This window comes from Poeciliopsis prolifica, unplaced genomic scaffold (genome assembly GCF_027474105.1).
Source record: "Poeciliopsis prolifica strain line A6 unplaced genomic scaffold, Auburn_PproV2 SCAFFOLD004, whole genome shotgun sequence".
Taxonomy (NCBI): domain Eukaryota; kingdom Metazoa; phylum Chordata; class Actinopteri; order Cyprinodontiformes; family Poeciliidae; genus Poeciliopsis; species Poeciliopsis prolifica.
Window position 1 is genome coordinate 14454560 of NW_026562379.1, and position 16550 is coordinate 14471109.

Below are 16550 nucleotides of genomic sequence, written 5' to 3' on the forward strand. Positions count from 1 at the left end.
GATCAATCCTAATTTACTGGGAGAATTAAATTTATATATAGGAGGATGCAATGCCCTACCCTGATGGAGGAAAGGTCATTTTCTCCCATATGTGTGAACAATCAGAGGGAAACTAAAAGAAGACAAATCAAGCCTTTAGTTAAAAACATCTGTCTCAATAAAATGTAAATGTTAAACATCTCCACATTTGATTATGCCACAATCAGACTTTATTTTATTTTATTCCTTAATTCATTTGGAGCTTGGCAGTTAGCCAACTACCAAGAAAATCTCAGCCACCTAAACTGACGGACTGAATTAGGAGAGCCTAACTCTGAGAAAAAGGCACAATGACCATGGCAACTTTGGAGGAGCAACTGAGTTACACAGTGAATATGTTCAAAGTAATCTATTACATCATAATAAAACACCGGTGGAAGGCACATTGCTGCTAATCCACTAATAGTGGATCGCATTTTTAACTTGACGCCATTGCTAACTTTGAAAAATTCTTCAAGTAGTTGCACGTTCACATTATTTTGACATGGCGGAAGACTGTTTATTCAGCAGTTCTGTTTACTTCTTCCATTATTCTCCACCCATAAAGACGTTCATTCTCTACTCATAATCCAGTTTAACATCTACTGATGTTCTGAGTGCTTTCTGACCAAAGCGCTATCGCGTATCATCTGGTCAAAATCAGCAACAGAGGTAGCAAGACTCATGAACTGTAAAATTGAAGGCTTAATGAAAGGTCTATTCCAAAGAAAAACTTCCTGAAGCGCAATCCTGGTAGACGTGCAATACATTTGACCCCATTATTGTGTCATTGATGGGGGGTATCAACATGGTTGAATTTAGCGCTTTAGCATTAGCTTATGCTAAATACCATATGTTATAGCACTGTAATATTAGCAGAACTAATGTTTTTGAGTAGTGGTTTAGGATTAGCGCAGCTAACCTTTTTTTAGTTAGCGGAATGAAACAAGTTCCTCTTGTTTCATCCCCAAGAGGAAACATTGTAGTGGCCGTGCTGTTTGGATTTACAGCCAGAGCTAAGATAAAATGGTTTAGATCAATGCGAAATCATGTGTAATGAAGACTTGGTCAATGTCCATAACTTAAACCAAGCGAGAATTTGTCAAACCACACAGCTTGAGCTGTTTTGCTCAGATGAAATAGTGAAAATTTCATTCACTGAAAGTGTAAAGTTGGTAGAATCCATACCCCAAAAGTCTGGTTACAACATACTACTTAACTTTAAGTTGAGTACACCCCACAGGGTGCTGTGGCTGTGTACACGCATGTTTCAGGACTGTCTATTGTTCAGCCACTAGGATCAGATAGTGCTGACCCTCTGGTACCTTAGAGGCATAGGGACTGTGCAGGTAAACATAGATAACTAATCTATCCGTCAACCATTTCATATCAGAATCAGTCAGAGACAAATCAGCATAAACCATTACTTCCCCAGGACAATCCTCCCAAGGACCTTTGTCTGAACTGTAAAGATGTGTGATGTCTTTATTTCATTGTCTGAGAAAGAGGATTTTTTTTTTTTTTTGTATTGCAATGTTATGAAGCTGACGAAAACAAGTCCATTGTGTTTACAGTGGACTGCAGCAGCCACGCCTTCTCCAAACAGTGGATCTTTATAGTCGGAGCTGTCATCTGGTGGCTGATGAAGCTAGAGAGTGATTAGACACACCCAGGGGCTGTTGAGAAGGGAAATGTGGGAGGTGTGTGGCTGTCAAAGCAGGGAAGGCAGAGATGACTCAGTTGAGCACTTAGAGCAAGACCATTTTCATGCTGCGACGCTTCTTCTGGCTTTGCTGCGTGTGCTGATTCTTTTTTATTGTTGAAATTGAACATCCGCTGGTTTTATTGTCTCACCGCGGCCGTGTCTGCTATTTGTTGTGCATCAGGTTATGGCGTGGATCTCGTGTCCATATATATGTATACATATATGGGTCCATTTAAGCCAGGGATGGCTGCTGGTTCATTTTGCAAAGTGCAGCAAACATCCATATTATTGCTGTTGTGAGGAAACTTAATTACTCCAGTTTATGTGATTGATTGACGCTTTCACTATGTGCTGCTCTTCCTACTGAACAGTTGGACGCACTTTGATCAGGAAGGGGCAAGTCAATTGTGTTTTGTAGAAAAGTGTTAGTCTGAGCTTTATATACAGGCCAACACTTAGACTAACACAGAAATGACAATTCTTTTTTTTAATTTGCTGCTATTTATGGTTTATTTGTATGGAGGGCCAAATGAAACAAAATTAAATATGTAGATGCATCATTAATTAAATGTACTATGGCATAAATTAATATTCAATAATTGTTTTAAAATACACAACTAATTTATTAAATTATTAAAATGCAAACTCATAATAGCTGATGCAGATGATTGATTAAATGTACATGTAATTATTTTATGGTTCCCAGGAAATAATTTTATCAGTCAAACTCGCCCACAATTTTGAGGGGCGGGGCTATGGGTGGAGCTTACACTGATTCTTTGAAAGTTATGGTTTCTCTTGTAATGGAGAATTTTCATAATAATTTCCAGAAGCCACTTGGAGAGATTTTACAGTTACAAGACGACGTAGAAGCAGGAAGTTGTCATCCAGGTTACCTGGTCGATGAAGTCAAAAAATGGTGGTGTTGACTAGGTCAGTGTTAGCCCCGCCCCTCAACCTTGATGCTTGAGTTTTACTAATTCTTTCATTGTGATACTGCAGGAACAATGAAATAACACATTTCATTATTGTAGCTTTGCGTTTCAGTAATTTAATAACATATTTAATCTACTAAATAAATGATTTAAACAGTTAAGCGTATATTTCATGGTACATTAAATGAATGATTTAATTATGTATTCATTTATCTTTTCTCTTTTGGCTCACCATATATTTGAACCATTTAATTTAAGGGTGCAATATTCAGATAATTTAAATGATATTAATAAACAAGAACTGGGTGCACACCAAGGCTTCACAATATATCGCAAATCCATCATTATTGCATTATTACCGCATATCACCAAGAGCGGCCTGGATTGCAATTAGCTATGTTAGCTAATTATTTAGTACAATGCATACACGCTCCTTTCGCCTGTAATATATTCAGCGGAGCTTGTTTAATGCAGCATAAAAAGTTTTAAAAGGTGAAGTGGTTGTCAATAATACCTTGTTAAGATGGAAATATGGATTTTCCTTTTGTACAGTAGCTAGGTAGGTCTACTCATTATATGGTGTCTAAGTTTGATATGAATCCAAAGCAGTGAGACAGTCACTCTTTTTAATGATTTATTTAGTGAAAGTCATATAATTCTAGCAACATTTAATGATATTCTTGAAAATCACGAGCTCCAAAAAATGTTAAGAACATCAGAGGCTATGGTGGAAACCCCTATTGGCAAAAGTAAACTAATTCACAGAGAATTAGTTTACATGCAGACTCAGGCATGTGTAAACTGCTGCTGATATATGCAGATTGCACTTTGGCAACATTCTTTTTTCAAAGTTTTTTGTTTAAGATCAGTTCATACTTTTTCAGTCCAGCTGAGGTCAGTGCTTTCAAGCAGCTAACAGTTGGTCAATTTAAGGCTACAGACGATTTGTTTCTATTGGGGACAAACGTTTGACATTTGTTACATTTTTAACTGGTGTGGTTCATTTTCCCACTGCACTGTGATTTGCAAACCATCTCAGACAAATTGGATTTTCCAGACAAAAGAACCATAGTCTGATTAAACCAGACTAAACAGGACTGGTGCCAATGCATCTGTATTCTAATCATTTAGTATTCTGCAAAACAAAAGAGTTTTGATAAATTAAATGATTATCCCATGTAAAGACAATCTGTGTCTTTTTAAGTCTTAAATTAGCTAAAAAAAAAAAAAAGTCAAAATCTTATAAATGGCTAAAGCCAGAGGCAGAGTTGTAACCTCCAGTGGCTCCTGAGGGCAACACTGTGGACCACTTCGACAGAAGGGGATGGCATTTGACAATCCCACAGGGCCGCAGCTTCTGATAAGCAGACTTTCTCCGAAAAATACTTTATTATTTCTGGCTGGGTTGTAAGAGTCAGACTCACACAGCAGGACTGGGAGTGAACTGCCAGCAGCTCTGCAGACAAGTAACATGAATTGCCGTCTCTTGGTTTGTTTGTTAGTTGGTGCTCCTGGGAGTTTCTTTTCAGACCTTGTGGTCAGTAAGCATTTTTTTTTTTTTTTCAGTATTTCTTTCAGTGAAATTCTCACTGACTTATTGGGTTATTTCACAGCCAATCAAGCTGACATCTACACCCACCAACAATGCATTCTGCTTTAAAGTTTCAGTCGCATGGATCCAGTTGTGCGAGTCTCGGATGCTTGCAGTCCGCTTCTTCAGTTGAGTTCTACTTGAGTTATCCTGAGACAATCTCCTGCATCCCGTTGAGAGAAGAGTGTAATTGCAATCCAGCAGTTCAAGAGTAGTGTCTTTGCAGGGAGTTCTTTCACTGAGGACTGCTGCTTGAAAACAGCATGGTGAAATTTACCTCTTAAACTGGAAAAAGCATGCACCTGGTGACTAACTTGGAAATGCATTACTCTTGTTATACAATTTTAAACCAATGACAATTGTTTGCAATTGCTGGTGTGTTACATGTTGTGTACTGCGAAGACAAACATGAGCAGCAACGAGATCCTTCTGATGCCTGGAAATGAGGAAGTGAAGTGATTTGAAGGATTATTTGCATAGTCGATAAGGATGTGCAATCCAAATAAAAATGGTCACTGGAGAGAAATATGGGATAGATTTGGATGCTACAAGTCAAACAAAATCTGTTTATGTTTATTTGACTTTTTTTTGGCTTGCTTATTTTCTTCTACATAAGCGTTTTGAAGGCTTTTACTTGAACAGCATTGATAGGATATTCTATTGTAGTAAAAAAGATAGGCACCATTTTTGTGTTCTCTTAATTGTAAGGTCATGTCATTGCGGTGGCTCATTTTGTTTTGTCTTTTTACCAGGAAGAAATGACGCTTAGTTATACTTTTAAAAAGCATTACCAATTGATTTACCGTCTGCAGTAGAGTTGTATTTAATGTAGGAAGTCTCTTCTTGAGATGCCAGAGAAAGTATTGGATTGATCCAATGTTTCTGTGGCTGTTTAAAGCCTGAAGTAAAACAGCGCATCCCCTCCCCCACGTGTTACTTCCACTGCCAGACAACTGTCTGAAAAAAGATTCCTTTGCCTACAAGACATATTCAGATGTTTGAAAATATTTGCAATTAAGAAAAACAATACTCATAAGCTACTTCCCCATTAGCCAGCTCATTCTCGCCGGGTAATGTCTGGTTCTTTTCTAACCGAGCTGTTTATGTCTCCATTGCAGTCTGTGCCTCGCTGTTGTGGGCATGAATGTGGGCAGAAACGTGGGCAGGACGTGAGAGTGCCGGAGCTGTGGTCGACGCTCCGATGTTTTCAGCGACACTCGCTAATGAAGAACCTCACGGTTGTGGTTTAAATGGACTCAGATCAACCCTGCTATGTTGTATTTTGTCTTGTAGAAATGTATTTCTGGCCCAAACCGAAAGAAAATAATTCAGATTAGTTAATCACTTTGTGACATTTAACTTTTTTTAAACACGACATTTTTGGGTTGCCAAATTCAGAAGTAGTTTTAACGTAAATCTTAAAATTTTATTTTATTTATATATGATTCAAGTGTAGCAACCTGTCCTTACTGTTTAAAGAAACTTGGATAAGTGTTACCATAAAGACTAATTCCCCCTTCAGGAATAACAAAGCATTTAAATTTAATAAAATCACATTGAACTCAATTACATTGAACTGAATTACAGCTGCATGATACATGGAATCCAGGCTGGATGCAACAGTGAACTTGTCTATTGTAGGAGTGGGAAACTATATTTGAGGGTTTAATATTTTTACTTTACCATAAAGATTGTATTTACCAGCTTATGCCGCCTACAAATAAAAGTAATTTCTTTTGATATTCTTGCAAAAGTCAGCATGCGGGAATCCGTTTGTCAGCAGCTTAATAAAAACAACAGAGGAAATAGACTTTCATGTCATAACAGATGCTGCTGTTATTTTTATAAATTCAGGGCTGCGTGCGTAATGTACTGGACCTATTCTTCTCCATTATGTTGGGGTTGATCTCAGGGTTGCTGCAGTAAGAATAGTTTATCTTTTTTTTTTTTGCACTTCCAAAGAAACAGTCCTGAAGCCATGGAAACTGCACTTAAAATATTTTTGTTTGCCACATCATTTATCTGCAGTGTTTGAGTCTCAGACCTTCCTCAGGCTACGGCTGTGAACCTCAAATATATATATATGTAACAGCAACTTTGACAGTTGCAAGTTTACAGTAGGTTGATTATTGCTTAGCTGGTATTAGGTTTGGTTTCCCTGCAGGCCAAACTATAAATCAAATTTATGTCTTGCCTTTGCAGGATAATGAGCAGTAGTTGTAGACTAATGAGAGGCAGGTCACCAGCAGAGTACTTGTCGAAAGACCCCCTTTTAAACCTGTGTGAACTTTATTTCTTTTCTTGATTGTTCCTAACCTTACGACTACTTATTACTTATTTCCATTAAGTCAGGTTGGGCTGTGTAACCCAGGATCAATCCTTATGAGCTGCATTTTGCCAAGGTCAGCAGTGTTCATCACTGCAGAAAGTGAATAAACAATCTGCTTCTCCCTGTTGCTTACCAGGCTGGTTTGAAAGCATTATTCCCTTTCTGTGCTCCTGCTGTCAGGACTAAACCTTGAATTGCTTAGAGTGATTAGTAGCAGGGAGCGTGCTGCAGCAATGGTCCCAGGCTACTTTTGTTTATGTTGAGGCTTTTACGCATTCTGTTTAATGCGCTTGTGGGGCTCGCTTTTGATCCCGGAAGGAGGCTGCTGAGATACCCCTTCATCATCGTTCCTCTCCTCTCCCCCCGGCTTGCATAAGCGCTACCAAATTCAGTTCTGTCTGACAAGCCGTTTAACTACCCCCACCACCTCTGCCCAAGTCTTTCTTCCCTTCTATTGAAAACACACCTTTCTGTTGACTGAGGAGGCTTTTCTATAGAGCTGAGGCATGTGAAAATCTTTCAGAAAAGGAGTAAGTGCTGCCTGTTTGGAGCATTCTCTGGTTTCAATAGATGTTGTGGACAATGTTCTTGATATCTGCCCAAATTTCTTCCAAGCATGTCTGGAAGTAGGCATGGGGTGATATGAGATTCTCACGGTGGTTAAAAATACCACGGATTCAGGGTAATTACAGGGGAACAAAACATTTTTTGCTGTTGCTAAAATTGTATACCTGCTGAACAATATTGTGGCATTGTTTTGCTATTGTGCTCTTGATAGATTTAGAAATGTACCAATCAGGCTTTTTCTTAAATATGGCTTTCTATTAGACTTTCTTTTTTTTTTTGAGGATTTTGCCACAAAAAAAGAACAGAAAGAAAATGTGCCCCAAGATGTATTCTTGCAGCTAAACCTAAAGCATTCTCAAGATACTGTTGGTCTTTTTAGGTCTAAAGCGTTCCTGTCTCTGATTACTGCACAATTTGTTGGGCTATGAGCATGTTGAAGCATATTACTGTTTAATTTATTGTGTTTTTTATTTATCATGTTTCATGTCAAAAATCACCAAATGTAAAGCAGGTTTTGGTGAGGCTGAGCAGCCTGAACAACTCTTATCTTTTGTCAAGAGGTGTCCTATCAGCTGAATATGACCTTTTTCATGTGACAGGCCGTGCAAAACACCAGGTGGGATATGAAGAACCTCTGGCATGCTTCACTCATTGTCATCTAATTAAAAAGACTTAAAACTTTTTGCTACTTTGGATTTTATAGACTAAAACTGAAAGTCCATAAAGCGGGATCTCCAGCAGCCAGACAATAATCAGCCGCTGAAGACATTCTGTTCACTGCTTGCTAACTATAGTTGTAAAACAAATTGATCATACTTTGCCCAGTCAAAAAATTCCAATAGATGTAATAAATTATGAAAATCTTTCACATTTTTATAATTTTGCTGGCTAATCTCTTTAATATTAAATGGCATATCAGCTGTCATTTTTGTAAAATCATAACGACTAACAAATAGTCAATATCTCACACAAGCGACGACTAATCACTTAGATTGCTCACACATTGTCCATGTGCATCTTTGTGTCTGTGTCGCCTGAATACGTCAGCGTTTAGTCCTGCTTTCTGCTAAGAAGAATCTTCAACATTTCAGGGAAACAAAGGTTGTACGGAGAGCGGAAGCCAGATTTACATTCAGCACCAGCTCTGAATAGCAATTCTCAGCACACTACTAATTGTTTGATGGATAGCGCGGGGCCATTAGCATTTATATCGGACCACAAAACGCCTCCCGCCTATTTAGATCCCATATTTAACTTCTGACACTATAGCGATGGTCACAACTGCCTGGCTAAAGTCTCAGGAAGTGCTTTTAACAAAGGGTGCCACTGTTTAACCTGCAGGTGGTTGATGTGAGGGATGTTCTTTTGTGTAAGGACGAAGAAATGTCTTCATTTTGCAGCAGACGCTTTTGAAGCGTTGATTGAATAATCAACGCTTTCAAATGAGGTTATCCTAATTTTCAGCACACCTTTGAAGTCCGTATGATTGGGAAGTCAACACGTCTACATTATTTGTACTAAAATCGTGCTTATTTATTTACCAATGTTAGTGCCAATATATTCTGTGTCCCTAATCTTTTTGTTAATGACATTTTTTTAACATAGAAGTAATAAAACATTTTTTTTAAATCACTAAATCTACAGCTGTAAATTCATGGCTACTTCTCAATAAATGAAAAATTTCTTGTTTTTTTTTCTTTCTGTAATTTAATTTAACCATAAAACTTACACATGTATTGGTAAACAGAGTGATATGTTATTTTGTGCTAGTTATAATTTTAAACAGATGACAACCAAAAGTTTGGATTCTTCATGGAGGAAACAGTCATGGGAAAGAAAGTCTGCTGTCCGTCCAGTAAGGCACTCTCTCTCAGATTTTATTGTCTGAAAGTTTGTATTTGTATTGGAGAGAAATGCCACTTGTCAACTGTGGACGGCCAACAGTAGACGCACACTGATTATATTTTCTTTCTTGCCAAAAAAAGTGTCCTGTGAGTAAAAACCCCAGAAATGATGGCTTGAAGTGAAAGAAAGCAGAACCCTTTAAATATTGTCCACATTTAGCTGTCCAGTGTGGCTGTTAAAAACTGCAGGTTTTTATCACAATTGCACTGCAAGGGCAGAGTAGTTTATGGGCAGTTTCCTTTCTTTTGAAGCTGTCAGTACTTTAGTTTCTTTGCTGCTGCAGCTGAAGTTCTGTCTTCTCTCCAAGGTGTTAAACCAGATATATTTTTTAACGCAGCAGGTGAAGTCCAACCCAGCATGAAAAAAGGTTGTACGGATACTTTCTGACCTGCTGAAATTTTAACATTTTATTTTAAACTCTAATCGACCTACTCTAAACTTTTAGTTTGGAGAAGACGTCAAAGCAATTTACCCAAGGCTTGAAGGTTCTGTTTTTATAATGTTTAAATGTGCAGTCCCTTCCTGCGAATATGCATTTCAGCAGCACCGCTGCAACCGATTGATTTCACTCTGGTTCTTCCTGCAACACTTTTTATTTGTTGGACCACATCCCTCCTCTGCAGAGCTCACAGCTGCTACACATTTCCTTTTTACATCCTCAGACAAACCATAATCTACCCTGGTGCAGATAATGAAATTGAAAAAGGTGGAGTCTGCAATTGCTTTAAAGAGAAAAACAGACCATCCATCATTTCTTTTGTCTTTCAATAGAGACCTCAGTTGATTTTGGATCATTGTAGAGATACCCGGCTGGTTTCTGGCGCAGCTTAAGCTCTGCAGCTCGAGCTTTAGAAGAACTTCTACTTTGAAATAAAAGCACGATTCTTATCTTCACTTTTTAGAGATTTCAATCAGTGGTGCTTTTTTTTTTTCTTCCACTGGTGTTCGCTAACAACTTTTCTAAGTCTTTGTGAATGCTCTCTTACTAACCTTTTTTCATTACTTCAAGGCACTTCTCACAGTCTGCCAACTCTTATCTGGAAACGATAACATTTCTTTTGAATTTGTCCGTGTATAATTTATTACCTGTCTCTCTTTTCTTTCTTTTTTCTTTTTTTTTTTGGTTCATTAAAGTAATTCAGCAGTTCTGAACACAACAGCATTGTGAGAAGTTGCAAGCAGCTCTTCAAGATGCACGAGTCCTGAACTGGAGAATATTTGCATCTCATATCATCAGTCATTGCGAGCAGTTTGCTGAAACCCTTGCTGGGTTTCCCAGGGTCTCAAAAGTACATCTCATTGCATAGGAGCCGATTAATAATGAGGTGGAAGGTCTCTCCAGAATTTTAGCCAAAGCACTTAGCATGGCCCTTTGGAAACAAAAACAATGCACTTGTACAAAACATTCTCAAAAACTTTGGAAAGCTCCTTGTTTCCACCCTCTTGCATTTGCATCAGAGATCTCAAATTAAATAAAAAAATAAATAAATAGCAGCTCTGACATTTGAATCTTAGGAGCAGCTGAAGTGCTCTTGTGGCAGCGCAACCCCCAAATACACACCCTGACCTTCCCACCAGCCCCTCGCTCCTCATGTGGCCTCAAATCATTAATCACCAGGATCTTTTCAGCTGTCAATATATACAAGGACAGACCACCAAAGACAACAATGATGTCTCAAATGAAACCCTTCTCTGTTGTTTTTCAGAACGGGGGCAAATACAGTTCACTGAGGATTACTGTTTACTGCTCTGTCCGGCACAAACCTCATACTGTATTCAGAAAGAGCTTATCTAGTGGAGAAATCCTTGTCTGAACAGCACAGCATATTGTGAGTAAAAAGTCTCAGATCTGACTGGATTAGTTTTGATCTCTTGTTGAAAACAGTTATGTGTCCTTCTAGAATGAGTTGTAATTAATTTTTGCTTAAAGGGGCTGAGTAATGTCGAAGCAGAAGTAGAAACTAAAATATTTATGGGAATTTAGCCATGAAGCTGCGTTTGAAAAAATGATGAACAGACTATTAAACTTCAGTGATAATCTTTTACGTTATTACAGCAGTTAATACAGCTGGATTCTCTTTTGTAAACAGACACAATTTCTAGAATAGGATTTTATTTTTATGGAGGGACAGGTGCATCGATTGCCGTTTTCTGGCCAATCACAGGTTCTTTAAAAAGACAGACCTGCCAATAAAATTTTTGGCTGACACTAATTTTTGTTCTTTCTTTTTAAGTCGCTGAATATTGTTGCAAAGTTGCTAAGTGTCCAACAGTGGGGTGACTATTGTTAAGTGAGAGCAGATGTGACCTGGTGGGCGGGTCTGTCAGGCAGCGCTCTGACAGCCGAGCAGAAGGGGACTGTGGCTGATTTTCAGACCTTTGCAAAGATGGATAAGAAAAGTGGAAAAGATCACTTTTCAACTGAGCATCAACTGATGCTCATTTTAAGATCCAGTTGATCACAGAATTCCTAAAATTAAATGAGATGTATTATGTATGACTTAGCAATTTAAAATAAACGTTTTTACCTTTTTTTTTTAAATGTTATTCCATCATTAAAAACATACCCGGACTGTAGCTTTTAGCATTGCATTCATTTTTGAGGAATCCTTTAATCTCTGGCAGCCATTAAGAGGTGCCTAAGCAGTTGTTCTCACCAAGCGTCTCCAGCCAAACTTCTGCCTTACATAACGTCTGCCTCCCCATGTGCCTTCTGCAGACTAGCAGCAGCAGCAATTAGCAAACCCCTTGTGGAACTGCACATTTGCTGAGCTTATAATGCAAATTATATCTCAGCCCAACTCTCCAAAGAACGGTTGTAAACGGTATGGAGGAGCATTGTTGTGATGTCGTAGTGATGTGATGTGAAGGCAAAGTATCAGAGAGAGAAGGAGATTCTTGAAGAGAGAGAGGATAAATTTCAAGGAAGTCAAATTTATTTTAAGTTATGTTTGATGTGTACAATATTTTTTAATAGCTGAAGGTAACATAGTTTTTTGATTGTAATATAAAATGGCACTATTTTTCTGGAAAATACATAATACATACTCTTTAAGGATTTATCTGTACCTGATTTATCAATGTCCAAATTTGGACTGCATTTTTTAGATTTTTAACCCTTTTTTTATTAAAATATAGGGTTGTGACAAAAGCTTTGCAGTTGACTATACTTAAGCTTTAAATAAACGGCCTCCAAACGTTTAATGCAGTTTACTCGCATATTGACATTTGTTAATCCAACTTAATGTCCTAAAACACTTGGTAACTTTAAATGAGACACATGCACGGCCCTCATCACTGAACTACTGTAAAATTACACATCGATTCATCCTATGTTTCACTGACACTGCAATTTTTATTTTTTTTTCAATATTCACTTCAGTATTTTGTCCTTGAAGGCAAGTGGGGGGGAAAATGGTGCATGGCTGAATACTAAAATTTCCTCTCTCTCCTATTGATCTTATCCTGGGTGTGCTGTTTGGCAGTTGAGGCTTTACGATGCAGATTTTAATCACCTCTGCTGGCTCACAGTGGCCCCTGGATGTGTTTGGCACGGCAGCTCTCAGGCTCGGGATGATTTGTCGCCTGTAAACAACACAATTCAAGGCAGGACACCTGCCACTTTTTCCACACGCCGGACACCCAGCATTTTCTGTGCAAATTATGAACTGCAATATTTGTGGGAGACTCGTATCACGAAGTTTATAGTTGCATGATTTGTTGTGTCATATTTTATTAGTTGAAAGGTGGGTGCAGTGGACTGCGTCATGCAAAAACCTCCAGCTGTGAACAGTTAAACACAAACTGTTTAAGACAGTTTGTGAAGTTTGTGAAGTGACTCATCCAAGTGCTGCTCTAACCTTTGGTTGTGTTGAAGTAACCGGGTTTTCCTTTTATTTCCTGTGAACTTGATTTTGGATGTTTGTTTCTGAGACATGAACAGATGATATTTCTTTAACAATACAGCAGCGGCGATGTCACACAGCGGTGCAATATTTAAATTGCAAATAATAGCGATTGCCTTTTGTTTGGTTTTACCACATACCCATACATACACGATGCATCAACTATGTAAAAATCGAGTAAAATCCAACATGCCTGTTCAGACTGCAGACACATCGAAAACCATCAGATATGTATCGGCATCATTTGTGGAAGTGGCACAAACTGAATTATTGGGTGATGAAAAGATCAGAATTGGGCCATTGAGATTCTGAACGGGCTAAAAAAGTCTCATATGGGCAAAAAGTATCATTTGTGTCACATTTACCAATGTGAATGTAGCGTGTTTTCCACATGAGGCCAAAAAGTAGCATTTTGGGTTTTATTGTCCTCCTGCATATTTGTCTCCCCTTCACTCCTATAGCCAAACTTCAATGAGGCTTTTTATGAATTTCTTCCAACAATAACATCCAGATTTGTAAAATGTACAACAAGTAGTTGTTTTCCTTTCCTGGTCTATCAGTAGGTGGACAAACAGACATTTCACTACCTTCTTGAGTCTTCCATACATTGAATATACATATATTTATAAAACTTGTATTTTTTTTTCTACAGAATCATTCAAACTGAACCGGAGTTACAACCAACATTTTCATCTGAAAGTAGAGAGGAGGCAGCCATGGAGGTGAAGGAACGCAGACCCTATCGCTCGCTCACGACCCGGCAGGACACCGAGCGCCGTTACACCAGCTCCTCCGCAGACAGCGAAGATGGTAAACCCAACTCTAAATCCTACAGCTCCAGCGAAACACTCAAAGCCTTTGACCACGACTCGAGGATGGTGTACGGCAGCCGTGTGAAGGAAATGGTTCACCACGAAGTGGATGAATTCAGCCGGCAAGGTTAGAACAAAATCAAAAATCCACTAGTCTGTAACAAGCTATTCAATTATTTTGTACTCAATTTTATTAACAATAAACAGAGGGGAAACAAGCCAATAATTGCAAAATTGTAAGATGTTTTAAAACTCAAAGGAAAACAGGTACACATAATGTTTAAACCTAAGTGTATCTAATTTTTCTTCTTTTTGAAGTTAGTTGGTGAGGCTTTAAGGTGCAGTCTGGAAATTAGTGCATTTTTAAATCGTCTACAAAGCTTCTTTAGCATTGTTTAGCTAAAGGTGTTTCTTTGACTTTTGCTCCCTCATGTTAGTTTTAAAGTCACCTTGGTTGTAACTAGAATTATTGTGTCAGTGAGATTTAAAAATGATCTTTCTAAATCCATGAGTGGGAGATGACTGCATATATGAAATGGAGTTTGTAAAGTTACGCAATAAAAGAAAATGCTTTATTTTTGTCATAGCTCCAAACTAAATTTTTATCTTCCAAACTAAATAATTAACTTGGACTTAAATATTTAAACAAATTTCAAACTAAATATTTCATTTGGAGCTACATATTTAGGTGGTCAAATAAATATGTAGTTATGAAGTAAATATTTTTAATCTAACAAAAAAACAATAAACTAGGGAATATTTGACTTTGAAATTTTTATTTTTTTCTTTCTGACTTGCAAAACCACCTCTAGTGTGTAAAACCACCAACCCATATCCATAAGGGGCAGCACTTAACATAATTAAAAGATCTAATAAGGCATTTAAAAGCTAAATATATACTGTATACTTAATTCCTTCAACACTGAATGAAATTGCTCTATATTAGGTTTCTTACCTTCCAGTTGAGATAAATTTGCTGATTTTGCTTTGAGGTTCAAATGCTCATTTCCAGAGCGCCGTTTATCATCTCACTGTAGGGACGGACTTTTCCCTGCGAGACCTCGGCTTTGGAGATGGCCTTCCATCGCATGTAGCTACGTACAGGAGCGACATGGGGCTGCCTCACCGTGACTACTCAGTCAGCGTGGGCTCTGACGCAGACACAGAGACTGACGGCGTCATGTCCCCGGAACACGCGGTCAGGCTTTGGGGCCGCAGCAACACCAAGTCGGGCCGCAGCTCGTGTCTCTCCAGCAGAGCCAACTCCAACCTAACACTCACTGATACTGAACACGAGAACACAGAAAACGGTAGGAACTTGACTTTTTTTTCCCCTCCTCAATTTCGTCAAAACACCTGCCATTCCTGGACCACAGTGTTATCACATTGGTTCAACTGAATATGAGCTTCAACTGCTCACTTTTTACCTTTCAAATATTTTGCTAAGAAAGCTTAGCTGCTTTCAATACCCATTTAAATAGATAATCAGGCAGCTAAATTGTTTTCTGACCTCTTGCACGTTTTGTCTGGTAGATAAACAGCATTTCAATAAAACGTTATCAAATGATAACGTTTTGAAGCGAGAAGCAGAGAGAAAAAGAAAAAAAAGCACTTTTTTATCATACATAAATCTATGTGAGTCATACTTTGGAGTATATTGTTGCATAACTTTCCCAGCAGAGACATAATGTTCAGAAATAATGCTGCAAAAACCACCTGACAGAAAAGAATTGATCCAATGTCAATGAATCGATTATCAGTCTTGTGCATGAGACAGAAAGTGAGTGCAGGGCTATATCTTATCAATCCTGGATGATTGTGATGTTTGTCTGCACATTATTATGTTTCAGTCAATATTCCGTTGTTGACTTTGGCAGGAAAACTGCCTGGCAGGTTACAGTTTGTGACTTTAAGGAGGATTTGGGAAGTTTTTTTTGTGCCTTGGTATGAGAGGTAAGAATGGTTTTCAGTGGTGGGCAATGTTCCCTCTAATTTTTCATGTGTCTGGGCATACACACAAGCTTCCTGGGCACACTGAGGACCACTGTGAGCATCATCAGTGTACACGGTGTGGCCACGCACAAGTATCATAAATCTGGGATCATAGAAAGTTGCATGGCTTATTAAAAAAATCAAATTACATCAGCAATTTTCATTCGTTTGCTTTTAATTTAAGTAATTTGCTCAATTAAAATAAAAAAAAAGAAAAGAATACATTGCTGTTCATGAGATGCATGCTATAAGTAAGAGTCCTGCTTCAGCCAGGGTGAGAAATGAGACATTACACCTTTCAGACATAAATGTTTGTTCATATTAAAACATTCACATTTTGCACAATGAAATGTTTTCTGTAGCTTGTGATGCAGTATAAATTCTTGTAAAATATTTAATTACAGTTTTTTTCACGTCTGCCCTTCTCACGTCTTCTCACTTCTCCAGTGGTTGTACACTTAGCCCAGGTTGATGGTCAGTCTGCTTCTTGCTTTATGTTCTTGAATTCAGCATATTGACTGTTAATGGCCTCCATAATCTGTGGGTGGAGGAGAATGGCCTCATACTTCTTTGCCAGTGTACAAGTCAAAAATCTGAACTCAACATTTCAATATCAAATGCAGAACATTGCTTTCATTTGATTTGATTCCATTTGATCTTAGAAGAAGTGCATTTCTGTTTTTTTACTTTGACTTGGTGAGTGGATGTCTCACGTAGACATGATAAGGTGATGGCTTTCACGTTTCCTAACTCTACCGCACTATTCTCACCTGCACGGCGCATATGACCAA

General features: G+C 38.2%; 1 protein-coding gene across 3 annotated transcripts in view; it reads left to right on the forward strand.

Moving 5' to 3' along the window:
- Positions 1-16550, forward strand: part of tenm4 (teneurin transmembrane protein 4) — a 212380-nt gene that overhangs the window by 39666 nt on the left and 156164 nt on the right. For all 3 annotated transcript variants that reach the window (XM_055028139.1, XM_055028140.1, XM_055028141.1), the window contains exons 2-3: positions 13608-13894; positions 14805-15077. In XM_055028139.1, coding sequence (XP_054884114.1) covers positions 13672-13894; positions 14805-15077 — 496 coding nt within the window. In that variant the 5' untranslated portion in view covers positions 13608-13671. The remainder of the gene's footprint in view (positions 1-13607; positions 13895-14804; positions 15078-16550) is intronic.